This window comes from Marmota monax, unplaced genomic scaffold, assembly GCF_021218885.2.
Source record: "Marmota monax isolate L192 unplaced genomic scaffold, Marmota_monax_Labrador192_F-V1.1 WCK01_AAM20220418_F8-fsc00084, whole genome shotgun sequence".
In the NCBI taxonomy this organism is placed as follows: Eukaryota; Metazoa; Chordata; class Mammalia; order Rodentia; family Sciuridae; genus Marmota; species Marmota monax.
In genome coordinates, this window is record NW_026694575.1 from 2,649,817 (window position 1) to 2,666,355 (window position 16,539).

The 16,539-nt window shown below is 36.8% G+C and overlaps 1 protein-coding gene across 10 annotated transcripts in view; it reads left to right on the forward strand.

Annotated features, from left to right (window-relative positions):
* The window catches only part of Tenm2 (teneurin transmembrane protein 2), a 1,244,871-nt gene that overhangs the window by 419,286 nt on the left and 809,046 nt on the right, over positions 1-16,539 (forward strand). For 7 of the 10 annotated variants that reach the window (XM_058571810.1, XM_058571809.1, XM_058571811.1 and 4 more), the window contains exons 4-5: positions 12,448-12,522; positions 15,877-16,152. In XM_058571810.1, coding sequence (XP_058427793.1) covers positions 12,448-12,522; positions 15,877-16,152 — 351 coding nt within the window. The remainder of the gene's footprint in view (positions 1-12,447; positions 12,523-15,876; positions 16,153-16,539) is intronic. The other 3 variants (XM_058571814.1, XM_058571815.1, XM_058571817.1) reach the window with 1 other exon arrangement.

Here is a 16,539-nt window from a genome sequence, read left to right on the forward strand (position 1 = left end):
TACAGCCAAGTGGCCAGAGCCTTTGTTTTTGTTTGTTTTGTTTTGTTTTTGTTTTATTTTTTTTTTCAACTCAGAAATGTTAGATTTGTACTCCAGGATAATAACAATATTGGAACGCAATCCAAATTTCTTTTAAAAATCTATTGGGAACATTGATGTTTTAATTCCTGGTGCTTTTGGTCTTCTCTACATGTAAGGATTTTCTGAAAGAAACAGGACTGTTGAAACCCATGTGGGCCCTGACATTTTCCCCCTTGTCATTCCTCCTAAGAATGCCTAAAATTAGAAACGAGGGTGCAGCTCAGTAGTAGAACTGCTTGCCTGGCATGTGCAAGGCCCTGGGTTCCACACCCAGCACTGAATGAATGCATAAATGAATGAATGAAAAAATAAATAAGTAAATATCATATTTTGCAACTGCATTGCTATAAAGAAAATATATTACTGTTATCTATGAAACATTCTCTATAACATTTTTTTTCTAATTTTAAAAGAAATTAAAGCTTTTTTTTTAAAAGAGAGAGACAGAGAATTTTAATATTTACTTTTTAGTTATCGGCAGACACAACATCTTTGTTTGTATGTGGTGCTGAGGATCGAACCCAGGCCACACGCACGCCAGGCGAGCGCGCTACCACTTGAGCCACATCCCCAGCCCCAAATTAAAGCTTTTTTATGGGCATCTTGTGACCAATGGATGGGCTGGCTCTGGGATAAAACCCTGTTGACACTGACATTTTGTTCTTGATACGTTTACTTCTAGATCTAAAAATTTCAATTTCAGAGTTTTAATGACCCTTTATCTTAAAGTCAGTATACTTATCTAATGAAAAGTAGAAAATTTGTTGAATGCCACTAATCGGTTACAGTACATTTAGAATTTAGAGTTGCAATTTCCACTTAAGTAGTAATACATCCATCTACAACACATGGCTCTGAATGCTCTTGCTTTCCTTCTAATGTAGGAGCCATTGTTTTTTAGAAGAATGTTTCTACTTTGCATTAAATATCATCTCATTTTTTAAACTCAGTATATTCCTCACAATTCAATCTTTTCCATGTGAGTCAAGGCAGCCCTATTGAATGATGAGTTGTGTTATATGCATACTATGATAAATCTCTTCTCAGTAATGTTTGAAGTTTTAAAAATTTCAAATAGCCCCTAATTCTTTTCTGTACTAAATTAATCATCTGGGCTATGCAGTCTCTCACTCCTCTAGATGTAACTTCATTCCCTCTGCTGTCTCCTAAACCTCTAGGATCTCCTTGGTATCTTTCATCAGAAGCAAATTATCGCATTGCATCTACCATCTGTACACTCCCAGCATCTGCACCCACATGCTCTGCCTTCCTGCCTATCACTATAAATGAGCAATCGCTACAGTTATCCCAGGTGAAACCCTCACTTATGCAGTCCCATGGGTCTGCTCAAGGTTATTCCAGGAGCTCTCCCGCCTCTCTCTACTAGGTGAACCCTTCCCTCATTCCAAACGTGCTGCTCGTATTACAAACTTCTTCCACCAGTTAATGTCAAGTGCTTACCTCCTCTTTGTGGTAAATCTTGGAAGGTATGTCTGTCTGCTTACATCAGATTCCTATCCCCATCTTCTCACAAACACAATACAGTCAGATCATTACATGTACCTGAACACCTGAGTGCTCTCGACCAGGTCACCAATGATTACTGTGTCAATTCTTGGTTCTCATCTTCATGAACTATCAGTGACATTTGAACCATTTACCTCTTTGGTAATCTTTCTTCACTTAGATTCTGCTCTACCATGCATTTGTGGCTTTCCTTCTACTGGCTCTTTTCATATCTTATTTTTTTCTTTTTCCTCTTTGCTCCAAATTCTTTAAATTCTCCAGTGCTCAGGAGATGCTTCTGTACACCTAAGTACACAGGACCCATCATATGCTTTTCAGTATATAGTTATTCTAGACTGGTGACCTTGGCCAGTGCCCTAGCATTAAACAGCATATATCTGCCAGTAATTCCAAAATATTTTTCTCTTATATCACACTTTCACTAATATATTTAGCTTCCTGATCAGCATCTCCACGTATATGTCAAAGACACATTTCAAACTCAGCATGTCTTGAATCCTCATCTCCTGCACACCCTCCTAGCACCCGACTCCTACTCCATAATCACACCTGTTTTTCTTTTAGTTTTCCCCAGCTTGCTGATGGCAACTCCCCCTTCAAGTTTTTGGTCCAAAAATGTCGCTTCTGATTCCATTTTCTTCTACCACACCCCATATGCATCAGCAAATCCTACTACTGCCCACAATCCCAACACTTCCATCCAGATGGGCTGTAATCATGGTTTACAAATTCATTTTATACAACCTCCTGGATTCTATTCTTACCCCCTTCAGTTTCCTAATATTCTAAGACAATAGAGAAACTCTCTCAAAATTGAAATTGGATTATGTCATCCATGTCACCAGAAACAATACTGCGGCTTTCTATGTCACTCAGTATTCTACTGCAACCATTATTTTTAGGAGCTTGGAATATGGCTCAGTGGTAAAGTGCTTGCTTAGCATGCATGAGACCCTAGGTTCTATTCCCAGCACTGCAAACACATCCACACACACACACATACACACACACATTTCTGAAATCACCTCAAAAGCCCCACAAGACTCAACATTCTCATGAATTTTTGTGCCTTCGCTTAGGGCTGTAACTGTGTTTTCCTTGCTCATTTTAGAACATGCCAGACCTGTTTCTTTCTGGGTCTTCAATGTTGAAAATACACTATGAAGGCTGAGTTCCTTCATTTGCTTAAGCATCGCCTTCTCAGTGACCTTTTCCAGGTCAAATTACTCAGGATGCCCACAAACAGCCTGACACCACTCATCTCTTATCTACTCCCGTTTAAATAGAAACTCCACAAGGACGGAAATTTTGATCAGGTTTGCTTGCTAATATGTCTCCATCTCTTAGAATAAGGCTTACCACTTGCTGACACTAACAAATATGGGTCCAATGAATTCATGCATACATGGAGGCATAGAGTTCTTTACCTTCATTTAACCTGCCCTGGAGTTGTATTCTTTTACATTTCGCATCTTCTTTATTACGTGTCTACTTCCATGAAGTCAACTGCCTTTCTACTCATGGAATCCTCATTTGTGTGGGGGGTAGTGAGATAACAGTGTACCTTATGAATGAATGTTTATTACAAGAATGAAGGCTTTGACATTTCTACCACCACCACTGTTGTAGCTATACCTCCTTTTTTGCACTATTGTCTAAAACATTGTATTTAGTCCCTGTCATGTGCTAACCACACTGTTAAAGTGTTTGGGGGCATAGATGACTTTTATTTTTATACTCTTATGAGTATAGATATTATTAAATTTAGTTAGTAAGTGGAAATATTGATGTTTGGGAGTAGGGGGTTAATTAAATTGTAAGTGATCAGACCATTTAGTGGTGGAGTAGAAATTCAAATTTGGGTTTACTTTCTTCTAATGTATTCTTAACCACACAGATACATGACCTCTTTCTGAGGGAGAAAAGTGCATGGGATTCCTGGGAGTATGTCAGTCAAAAGGATTGTGTTACATGTACCTGGGTTTTATAACATCATTCCAGATTGATGAAACACAAAAAGACATGAAAATGGAGGTATTCCTATATAGTGGGACTCAATATATGAACATGAAAATGCTGAGGGATGGAAAATAGTAGAAGAATACATCACAAGCATTTTAAAGTCTGGAACAGAGATAGATGACCCAAGGATTTTGTTTTTTAAATTTTTAAATGGAAAAAGAAACTTGAAGGCAGAGAGAAGAAAGCAAGCAGAGCTCATCACTTATAATTAACAAGTATTAATATTTTGTCAAATTTGGTTCAAATCCTCTTTTTTCTCCCTAATTGCCTACTTCTCCCTCTGTCTCCAGATATAATTGCTACTAAGAATTTGGTATATATTCTTCCACCAGATTAACCTTTTATTATGCATGCATCTGTAAATAACATATAGCACTCATTATATTTTCTTATTGTTCTTTTGTTAATTGACATTTGTTATCTGATATCTGGTCCTATTAAGACCAAGGCTGTTATTTCCAACAATTGTTCACTCATAAAACAGCTGTTTTGTGGCAAATGGTGGCCAGCATTTTAGGTATGTTGTTCGTTTTTGGCACTTTTTCAGGAGACTTACTTCTTCTAAAAGTCTACTATGATAAGCAATGGAAAGACAAAAATACACAGCACATTTAGCTTTACAAGAGTTCTGAGTGGATAGTATAAAGCCCTTCTTTATAGAAGCCATGGGTTGATGCTTCTAGATACAGGGTTCCCCTCCTGAGCTACTCTGTTCCACGTAAACCATCAGCGGGAAGGGAGAGTAACAGCCAGGAGGGGGCTTGATTTGTGACTCTGCCCATGTTGGGAGTGGTGTTCTTTAGTTGGAATTACTTACTGGCATTGTAGAAACCCTTTAGTTACAGCGTCACTCACACCTTGGATACGACAGTGCTGATGGTGTGGTATTTAGCTATGATGACATAAAATTTCTTTTCCCCCTATTTAGCAAGCTTCTGCTTTCTATTCCTGATTTCCCTTTTTTGAGTTCGGCTTAGTGTGACTCAACAACTCTCTGTAAGTCAACAGCTGCCAGATGCTAAATGTAATTAAGGCTTTACATGTATTTGTAACCTACGACATGTGTTTGAAACACAGGAAGCAAGGTGGGGAAGGAAGAAAAGGAAAACTCTTGACTCAGTTTCAATTATCCTCTGCCTATTTAATGGATGCTAAGGGGCCCTAGGAAAAAATGGTCTTGCCATCTTCCATAAGCTGGGTGGTTTGATGCTTCACATGGTTTTAGACAAGTATCTAAATCTAACAGCCATTGGTAATAAAACAGTTGATTTAAAAGCAATGTTTCACAACAAAAATATATCATTAACATTTTCCCCAAAATATTTGTGGTGGATATACAGAGTCTAATTAGTGACTGAAGCAGCTATCTGCTACATATCCATTCACCTGATCATAGACTGTGATCCATCCATCTCACTAGATGTCAGACTGTAGATGAGTTAATTAACTCTTGAGATCTAGAATAATCCTTCAGTGATGAGAAAGTCAAAATGTTTTCAAAACATCAAGTGCATGATGGAAACAGGGACCTTGATGAGTGTCGTGAATGCAAATGTCATTTGCCTTTGTCAGAGTTTCATTTAATGTTGGTAGTTTCTCTCCTCATGCACCAAATAAAAAAGCAAATAGAATAAGAACTAAAAAATGAGTTAAAGTAAAAAAAATCTGAGCACTGAATCATAGGCCCGTCGTTGGCTTCCATTGAGAGTGAGGGGCTGCTCTCAGAACCGCAGTAGGGAAGCTGGCCCTTGGACTTGAAGCAAGAAAAAGACCTGAAACAAAGATAGAAAGCCTGGCAAGAGACAGGAGGTGAAGAGAGGGACAGGCACTAGACAGAAGCAGATACAAGTCTTCAACAATTAAGAGTCCTCAATTTAGGCCCTTGTAACTTTTGAAAATTATTTTTAAAATGTGAGCTAAAATTAAATATAAGCAAGTACATAAGAAATTAAACCTTCATAACTAAGAATGAAAAAATAATAATAAACAATTGATTTTGACCCTTAAACTCTTAAAGCAATAGAATTTTTCAGATGTCTGGTATCACCTAACAATGTGTAATAGAAAAACTGAAGAGGAACACTTATAAAACTACATGAACCTTATAAATAAAATACGACTTATTAAAATAAAAAGCAGTTCAGTATAGTAAATGAAAAATAGTCATAAGAAAAAGAGCACAAAGACATTAAAATATAATAAATTAAAGGGAAAGAACATGAGATCTATTTGATTGGTAAAGAGGATAGAAAGTATGGAAGTGTAAATATTTAAAAAATGCAATGGCTTAGCTTTGTAAAATTAAGACATCATGAATTCATACAAGTTGGAGGTCCAGCGTACATTCAGTAATATTATTATTAGAACTCTAAATAGAGTATAATACTCAAAGCATCCTTAAAAAAAAGTGTGAGGAGATATGTTGAAAGCCTACAGACAACTAAATGGGATTTTAGAAAATATATTAAACCATAAGAAAGTGGGGATGAGAGAATGGTGGGAAGGAACAAACAGGAAAAATAACAAAATAACAAATCTAAGTACAGCCACATCAATACTCACATGAAATAAAGACAAAGGGACTGTCACACTAAGTAAAAGCCAGAGGTTGTCAGGTTATAGAAATGGCAAGTCCTAATTATAGGCTGGCTACCAAAATATATATATTTGAATTATAAAAACATAGGAAAGTTGGAAGTGAGCCACTGGAAATGGATTTATCATGTTCATCTTTTATGTTAAATGTAGGAATGCTGGCTTCACTGTTTTGTGTGAAGCAAAATAGAATTCAAGCTTTCAAGTATTGAAAAGAATTTCAAGTTGGTAAGAGGTTCTGTTCATCCTGCAGATGTAAAATTCTATGTGCCTCCTAATGGTTTACATAGAAAAATGGGTGGGGGTGATGTGGGGAGGAATAAGAAGAATTAAGGACAATAGTATAAGAGAAGAAAAAAAACAAATCTAAATTGCAGATCTATTACCAATAGAACATCCAGACCAAAAATACCAAAGAGGGAATGGAGAATTTGAATAACACTGTCAATCACCATGGACTAATGGACATTTACAGCATACTCCAAACAAGGACTCCAGGATTACAGGAGTCTTCAAGGGAACATTTCACAGTATATACTATAGCTCATATATAAAACTCCATCCATTATAGATGGAAATCCCAGACTGTTATTCTCTGTCCACTATGTACTTCAATTAGAAATCAGTACATCAAAAATCTAAACAAGTCCCAGATATAAAGTCACAAATTTAAAACCAACACAAAGTTCAAAAACTACATGACTTCATGAGAATTTAGAAAATATTTGGAAATAAATGATTATATATCCAAATTTGTGTGATACAGATAAGGAAGAAAAAAATTTTAGGTTTGTATAATTATTTTAAAAATGAAAGTAATTTTCATATCAGTGATCTAGATGGGTACCTCAGGAACCCAAAGAGAATGAACAAACAAAACTCAAAGTGAGTGGAAAAGGAGAAAATTAGAAAGGAACATGTCAAAGCTAGTCTGTTGGAAAAAAAATGATAAAATTGATAAATACACAACAAGAATAATCAAGAATTAAAGAAAATATGCAAATTCCCCAAGTCAGGAATGAAAGAACGGATATTGGTATAGATCTTACCAATATTCAATGTACAGTATGATAAATTTAAAATAAATTAGATGAAATAACAAAACATGCAAATTCCCTATAAAACTCAAGAATACTAGAAAAACACATCTTGACTTGAAAGTCCTTATTACAGAGAGAATTATTTTTCATTGATTTGATGGTCCAATCTATTGGAAAGATAAAATAATGCCAAATCTATGTGTAGCTATAAAATAGAGTAGAGATGCATAAAGCAAACGTTGATAAAACTGGAGGGAGAAATACCCATCATACTGGGAAACTTCAATACGTATCGTTCAGTTTCTGTTAGGTCAAACAAATGTCATGTTAATGTCAGTGTGCAGAAATACATAGCTTGAGATGCTCACATTAAAAAAGAAGCATGGTCAGGTGCAGTGGTGTAGATCTGTGACACCAGGGACCCAGGAGGCCAAGGCAGGAGGATTGCAGGTTCAAAGCAGGCCTCAGTAACTTAATGAGACCCTAAGGAAATTAGCAAGACATGTCTCAAAATAAATAAATACATAATATAAGTTTCAGAGGCAGAGCCTTGTAAATAAATAAATAAAATGGGCTGGGCATGTAGCTTGGTGGTTAACCATTATTGGGTTTGATCCCAGGTCCTTCCCACCCCACCTCCCTCAAAATACTAGAAAATGAAACATGGTTGAACACAAAGACAAAGAATCAAATATTAAGGGTGCAGAAAAGAGTAAATGAATGAGCTCAAAGAAAGGGATAATTTATATACATAAAGTCAGAAATGGAGAAACTAAAAAATTTATGTAGACAATACATAGGATCAAAAAGGCAGAATTTTGTTTTGTAGAAAGAGAAAAAAACTCCAGTCTAGTAAAAAAGAAACAAAAGGCACAATAAATAATATGAAGAATGAAAATAAAAACATCATTCCATAAATCCAGAAGAAATTTTAAAAACCCAACAATGCATGGATAACTTTGTGCCAACCCCTTGGAAACAGATGAAATGATCACACTCCTACTGAAATTCGTTGTTCCCAAACTTTCTGAATTAACTCAAGCGAAAAACAGAAATGGTCAGTAATCTTATAATCAAGAAATAAAGCACTTTCCTTTGTCTGTAAGTGCTGATCATCAGAGTAGCCCTCAGTGTTGCTCTGTGGCATGCAATGTTGTAGGAATTTGTACTTGCTTGATCTCAGTCTATGTGATTCTATGAAGGTAGGTGCTATTTTGTAAAAATGTGTAAAGGGAGACTCAGTGGAAGCAGTTAATTTTAAAATTATTATGGTTGACATAACCCTTGTTTACACTATTGTTATATACTAAAATACATACTATTTTATAGTACTGTTCTAATTATCTGGACAACTTGACATGAAAACATTTAGGACTGTGCCTGCTATGTTGCAAAGACCTTAGCAGATGTCAGTTAATACAGCAGTCATTCTGAAACATTGGACAGCTAGCCTGATCCCCTAACTTACAACTTTCCTTTTCTTACCTCTGAGTGTAAGTTTCAGAGGCAGAGCCTTGTATGGTCAGTTGAATGCTGCATTTGTATACAGAAACTGATTGGTATCATTTTTAATGCTGGGATTGATCTTTCCAGTCTCAGAATTTCTGACAGCAGAAAGAGTCCCTAGGTAGTGGTTCCTGAATTCATTTCTATTTGTGAACTGCCTGTTGTTCAGAAAAGACCTTGTTGTAACTGCTTTTGGATTTTCTAATTTGGGCTTTTCTCAGGTTGGAATAGGAAAATGCCACCATCTCAAAGCAGAATGCCACCATATTTTCTCTTTGAGAGTTACACAGTTTATGTGAAAACCTGTGACACTAGAAACTGTCCTGCTTTGCTAACCATATTGGTCATTCTGTGATTTGGAGTATGTTTGCTTACATCAGAATGTTTCTAGTTAAACAGATCTTGTAAAAGTCTTCACACATCAGACATTTATATAGATTAAAACAATTAGTCTAAACATTTAGAAACATAAAAGCATTAATATTTTAGTTATAATATATAAAAGAAAATTGTGATTCCTAAAGCATAGTTTTAAAACATAAATATTTGGCTTAAATTTTTATGAATAGTAATGCGTGTACACCACTCTGTAGTTTTAAGCTATGGGATTTTTGCTGAACAGTTTTGTCAACATTTGGGAAAATATTTGAATGTGTAAAAGCAGATGAACTTTAGAAGAGCATTAAGAGAGTTTACGTGAAGAATTTTAGTATATACAAGCATAAAACATTAGAATTTATAAGTAGTTTCCTCAGTAGCTTGCAAAATTGTGATCACTGCATATACAAATACATAGTTGTTTAAATTTGTATGAAAACAATGCTTTAGATAATGTTGGTATTGTTTAAGACTGATTATTTTGTATCACTCATACATATCTACAATTGCTCCACATTTAAATATAAGGTATTCATATTTAATATAGAGTAACAATTTGGCAATACGTTTGATTAATCAAACAAATAAAAATTATATTTTATCACCTATAATTGCCATGTTTTTCTGGAAAATATTCCATTTGACAAAAGCAAAGGCATCAGGTCAAATTACTTCAATTACTTTGATTAAAAGGACTACATTGTAAGATTTGTACCTTTTTCTTAAACACTGTGTAGCAAATTTATAGTCTACATTTATTCCTGGCTTTAAAATGTAGAATCTAACATTTACTCAAGAAAAGTGACCCATGTTTGTTTACAAGAGATTCTCTTTGTTTTAGGATAAATGATCCTGGAAAAAAATTCCCCTAAGAAAGGAATTAATGTTTAAAACAACCAATAATTTATATTAAATAGTGAAAATAATTCATTGCAACTTTATCTTCAAAAACCAAACCTGATATTCAAAAATATATTTTAGTTGATACCTAATACTATTCCAACTGTGCAATATTGTTTTTAAAAAGTAAAGATTAAGAATCTTGGGGTGGGGCATAATACATTTTTTTATAAACTTGTGTGATTATACAATGTTCCATTTTTTGATGAAGTTTTGCATTTTGCAGCATAATTATAGAGGGTCAGTTTTAGCAAAAAAATTTTAAAAAGAAAGAAAAAGAAAAAAAAAGTTATTGGATGGATTCATTAGTTTTTCTAGGGGCTCCTTATGAACCTTCTGTTTACATTATTATTGTTCCTCATTTAAGTTGAGACTTTTACTGTAGGCTGATTCATGGAGGTACCCTGCTGTGAAACTCTGGATCTTAGGTCTTCTGCTTCAGGGGCCTCCTCTGGCACTGGGCCAATGGGACGCCGCAATGTGACTACAGATAGAGGTGGAAGTCCTGGATCAGGTGTGCCTTGCCAGGACAGTAGGGTGAGAGACTGGGGAAGGCTATCTCCCTGTTGCCTGGGTGGGGTTGGGTGAAACCTCCCAGCCAGGCCACCGCAGATACCTGGGAGAGAGAGGGGAGCCTGCTGACATTGCACTCGAGGCCTCTTCCCACCAGAGAGGTGAAATTTAACCTGCAGCCTCCTCTGACACCCACAGGGAGAGAAAGGAGTGGGGATAGGAGGACAGGATCCCCTCACGGCTGCCTCTAACACGACTGGGAGCAATCGGGAGAGATTCATAACTACTGGGTAAAGATGGATGTTCTGACCCCCCACTTCATTATTTTTAATTCTATCCTGGCATATTTGAAGAGGCGTAAGAGTGGGACCCGTGTTACAGCAACCTGTAGTTTGGGAGTATTTTATCTGCTCCGATTGTTGTCTCCAGTTTGCAGTCTTTCCACCACGAAGTCTAGGATTCACGAGGCAAAAGGAAAACCCACAGAGCTCTCCATATAGTTCCTGAGGCCCCAGACCTTACTAGGTCTGCCTTCCTCTTTTTCCCCCTCTCAGGATCTCATGTGGCTTTTATATGTAATGTCCAAGGGTTTTAGCTTTACTGAATGGGAGGAGTAGAGACAAGTGGGATATGTTATCTGCCTCCAGAAACAAGTTTATCAGATTGTCTTTTGAAGTCCTCTTCATTATCCAATAACATCATTTCCATTTTCTCTTGTTGAATTGCCTTAATTTTGTTAGATCTTGATTCTGTCACCTTGCTTGTGGTCCTGGTGTTTTTCTACCATCATTTTGTTGACTTTATGAATATCTGCATTTTATAAGCTTTGCAGTTGATTTCACATTTGGCACCATTCTCCACTGCTATCAGGAAGAAGTTGGTGACATAGGTATTGATATGGTGACTGCTGCCACTAGTAAGTGAACATGGGTGGATAGGGGTTAATTTTAAAAGTGGTCTTCAGTGATTGTCTGAGTGTTGCAACAGCTTTTATGTCCACCTGTAAAATTTCTTGTCAACCTTTCGGGGCCTTAGAGAGTAACATTCAGATAATAGTGTCTTATATTATATTCCACCCATTACTACAGTTTCCTTTATCTTCTTGCCCTTGTAGTAGAAAGTCTGCTCAAATCCTGACATTTTCAGCGCTATTTGTATACCCTGGTATTACCATGATGTGATAATTCTGACTTAGCTACATATGTGCTTCTCCTACTTAAAGGTTATTTCAAAGTGTAAGAAACTGGTAAAAACTTAGAAAATAATGCCAAGATCACAAGGCACTCACATATCCTTCCTTGGACTTGTGTCCCTAAATAGAATTACTGGGTCAAAGGACAACTTTTGTTATCTCTTGCTAAATTTCTCTCTAAAAATGTTGTGAAGAAGACCTGGATTTTATGTTGAGGTTATAATTGAGGAAAGGCATCCTAAAGTCAAAGAGAATTATCAACAGAGTAACTTTTAAAGACTGGTGTTCGTCTTGACCATCTCACAGTTTTCAGGCATTAGCATTTTCTCCCAACATCTTACTAAAATTGCATGATGTAATTATCATAGGTTTTGTGTGATCATCATGTATAGAATTATTGACTTGGCCTCTATATCATAATAGGGGCCACATGGGCGACTTACTGGCAGTAGCCATAAAACATATACCTGAAAGTAAATGAATTTGGCACGTTGTCTACATCCACTTTAATCAACAGGGTCAGGGAGGTTGTAGGCAGGTAGAGGGTGAACATGTTCCTTGATACTGAAATACTGTGCCTCCTATGTATCTTTCTACAAGACAGTAAAGAAGGAATGAAGTATTGACTGCTTTCCACTAGAAATATTAGCTTGGAGAATCACACAATGACTGGTCTCTCTCTTCCATTCAAAGCTGCCCTGGAGTTTAATAAAGACATAATTACACAAGATGAATTAGAGCAAAATCAGTCTTCTATCAATGAGCAAAGTAAGTGGAAAAAAATAAGTTGACATAGTATTAAAATTTCCCCCACAGTCTTTTCTATTCTGAGCTCAAGTGTGTGACATGGGGTTTGGTGCTGTTAGATGAACTACCTGAAATACAGTTGTCTAAAATCAATTCAAATAGTAGAATATTTGGAAAAACCTGGGTCAGGTCAGAACTGAGGGGCCGTAAGAGCTTCCCAATGGAGCAGACTTGCAGTGTCCCCAAGTTTTCACCCCATACTAGATGAATAGTTGGTGGACCAGCGTTGAAAGCATTAAAGGCTGGGTCCTCGATGACCTTTCATGGCTCTATGTCCTTATCCTATATAATATTTATTACCTTATAGATTGCACTTTGTTTATGTGATTCTTTGATTAATGTCTCTTTCTCCATTTGACTGTAAATGTCATAGACTGTATTTTTATAATGCTCACAGTTATATCCCCAATGCCTAGCACAGCACTAGGAACAATAAATATCTGTTGAATGATTTAATAAATGATAGACCAGTTTTCCCCCTGTGCTCTGTGCATGGATCACCAGCTCCATTGTGGGAAGCCAGCAAACCTGAGTGAGGGTTGGCCCAGAGTCAGTTCTGGGAAATTAGAATGGAGTTCTTATATTTTTCTATCAGTGGAGAACAGAAAGATGACCAAATTAGGGATTGTCAGGGGTGGGGGGATGCAGAATTCAGCACTGGGGAGAGATGGTATTGTTTGAAAATGAAGATGAAAAATGGAGGATGAAAATGAGTTTCTAAGATTATTTTTTGAGGAAACGATTTTGGTTTTAGAGAAGAGAAGAAAAAAAAATACCCTTTTCTATAAGAGGATTTGAACTTGCTCATTTGCTTTCTCCCTGTGAATTTGATGCAGGACCCGCAGTTTTCTTTACAATGCTGCTCATTTGTGGCTTGGAATCTAAAGGTGTACTTTTTCTTGGCTAACTTTTAAAATTTCTACATTTTTTTAACCTGATGAGTGCAAGTTTGTTTCAACAGAAAAATAATCAGGTGAATTTCTTATCATGGAATAAATTTGGAAAACCAAAGGGACACCTGTTCATTCTACGGTTTCCCTTGGCCGGGGCCCACTATTGCCTATTACCAGAGGTACTCAGGTCAGGGACACGTGGTATGCTCTGAAAGAGGCACCTTTCCTCAAATAACTGTTTCTTTTATCCCAGAAGGTTTTTGCAACTTGGGCTAGATAATGAGATTAGGAGAAATTGTAAGTAAAGTGTAAGGTACTTAACAAGTACCCACTTTTTTATGTGGAATTATATAGCTAAAAATTATGACCTAAAGAATACAATAAAAAGCATGTTTTTGTTTAAATCGTTTTCATCTATGGAAAAGAACTAAAGAAATACACTTCATGAACTCTGAAGATGAGACAATGTTAATACTAATCAACACAACTTTTTTCTAATTCAGAATGAGGAAAGCAGCAGTAGAAAGGCCTCGTAATATCAGTTATATATGAACTTGGTACCTTCTCTTTTATAGCTGATGAGACTGAAATATGAATTTTAGTGCACAATTATGAAACAATACCCAATTAGCAAGAATGCAAACAGGAACAGAGTGCACCAGGCAGAGAATTTCAACCAGCCTGATAAACTATGCGCAGAGAATAAACAGAAACCCTGAGCACTGTGCGGAAGGCACAGGTAGAGGGAGATCACCCTGTGCAGACAGGAGTCTGCTTAGGTTGGCTCTCCAGTGAATAAGACTCTCTCTGTAGAGACAGTTATGAATGGAAGTGGGTTTCCTTCCACTTGCACATTTAAATAAAGGGGAGATCAGCATACAATGAAGACAGAAGTGTAAAATCCTAGAATAAAAGCATGCCTATTAAAATTAAAGTCACACTAAATGTAAACAGTCGTATTGTGCTTCTTAAAATAAAAGCTGAAAAATGTTATGTATGTGGATTTTCATAGAGTATCATTAATATTATTAATTATCATAGATTTCTGTCTCAGGTTTGGAGATGTGAATGATAGAAATGGCCCTAAATTGAAAAAAATATACAGAGGGAGAGGGTCAACACCCAGATTTGGTGTTATTTATAAGATTTTCACCACTCACAGCATGGAAGTGGATTTTTTTTTTCACTTTATATGTCATCAAATACAGGGGGCTTCATGATTCCATTCAATTTTCATCAAAACCTTTAAATATCTTTTCATGAAGCTGAATAGTAAAGCACACAACAAAACAGGGCATTGAATGTGCAGAAATATGTTGCTAGGTTAGCTATTGATGGAGACTGCTTGACACCACAGAAAAAGCTCAGGGTCAGGGAATATAGAGGTGAATCCAGGATCTGCCCCCGGCCCAAGTGTGACCTGGTATACCTCATTCAACCTCTCTTTGTAGATTTGTAGATTGTAACAACAGTTTCTGGGCTACTATGAGATTTAAATGAGATAAAGTATATGAAGGATCTGGCCAAGTGCCTACTCAGCAGCCCAAGTTTCCAATGCATGCCTGTTTCTTTTGCTTCCCATCAACCTGTGGATTCATCCCTCAGATACACACATTCATTTTTCACAGGGAAAGCCTACTGGTGGTCTTAAATTTTGTTAGCCAAGATAAGTTATTTGATGCCATTTGAAAATAAAAGGACCATTCTTCCTCCTTTAGATGCTGATTTCAGTAACATGTCACATGGATTTATTAAAAATAAAAACTGCTTGGCATATATTGTCACACAAGAGGCACAGTGATGCTTTGAGAAATGTAACGGATTAATACCCAGATTTAACAGATAACAAAACAGGCTCACAGAGTTAATAGACTTTCCACCAATGAACCTGTAGTCATTGTAATGCTATGACTGGCTTCCAGCTCTTTCAGCCCTCACTTATATTGATTAGAAGGTTAAAGTTTTATCACACACACACACACACACACACATACACACACACACATACCGCATGTGGATTGGATTTAGGTTTTACCACCATCTAAATGGATGACCTTCAATTAAATTCTCTAGCCCTCCGTTTTCTTAAAGATATAAAAATGAGTGAAAGATGCCCAAGAAAATGCTTGGTAGAATAACAGCCATTATGATAAGTACGATGCTTATTTATCTATGTGGTGCTTCTTAGATGACAATGTCAAAATGCCTAAAAATCTTTGAAATGAAAACTGAGTAGTCTGTCATAAGATTGACATTTTTATTTTACTTGTTTTCAAATTTATCCCAAAATCCTGAAATACGCCTAAGATCTGTTTCCATATACGGTGGCAAATTAGATATTTGCTTTTTTGTGTAACAATGCATTTAACTTTATAGAACATTACACACATTTTAATCCCTGTCTCTGTCGCTGTCCCTCTAGGAACTAACTTCACCCTTGCAGAACTGGGGATCTGTGAGCCCTCCCCGCACCGAAGTGGCTACTGTTCCGACATGGGGATCCTTCACCAGGGCTACTCCCTGAGCACGGGGTCTGACGCCGACTCTGACACCGAGGGAGGGATGTCTCCCGAACATGCCATCAGATTGTGGGGGAGAGGGATAAAATCCAGGCGCAGTTCCGGCCTGTCCAGTCGTGAAAACTCAGCCCTTACTCTCACTGATTCAGACAACGAAAATAAGTCAGATGATGAGAACGGTAGGTCCACTTCGTAAATACCTTTGAATGTTCCATGCACTGCAGGACGTGGGGCTTGGGATGTATTTTTGTCTTCTAATAAAGAGGCATAACAAAACCATTCATTTTCATTTAAATCGACCTTGTATTACCCAGTCTGAGCTGGGGGAAATAAGCCAGCAGCCCTCAAGCACACAAGAAATGAGAAGAGAATTAGAAAATCACATTTTGATGATAACATGATATTCAGGTATAGTCAGTGGGTCTTATTAGCAAGTAAATTACATGGCAAAAGAGGCAGCTTGATAAACTATGACCTGTACCCGGAGAATGTCCTCTCTCTACCAGTTTCTAGGTCTTCCTATTGATTTCCCCTTCCCAGAAAATGGCAACCTGGGTTATTTTTTT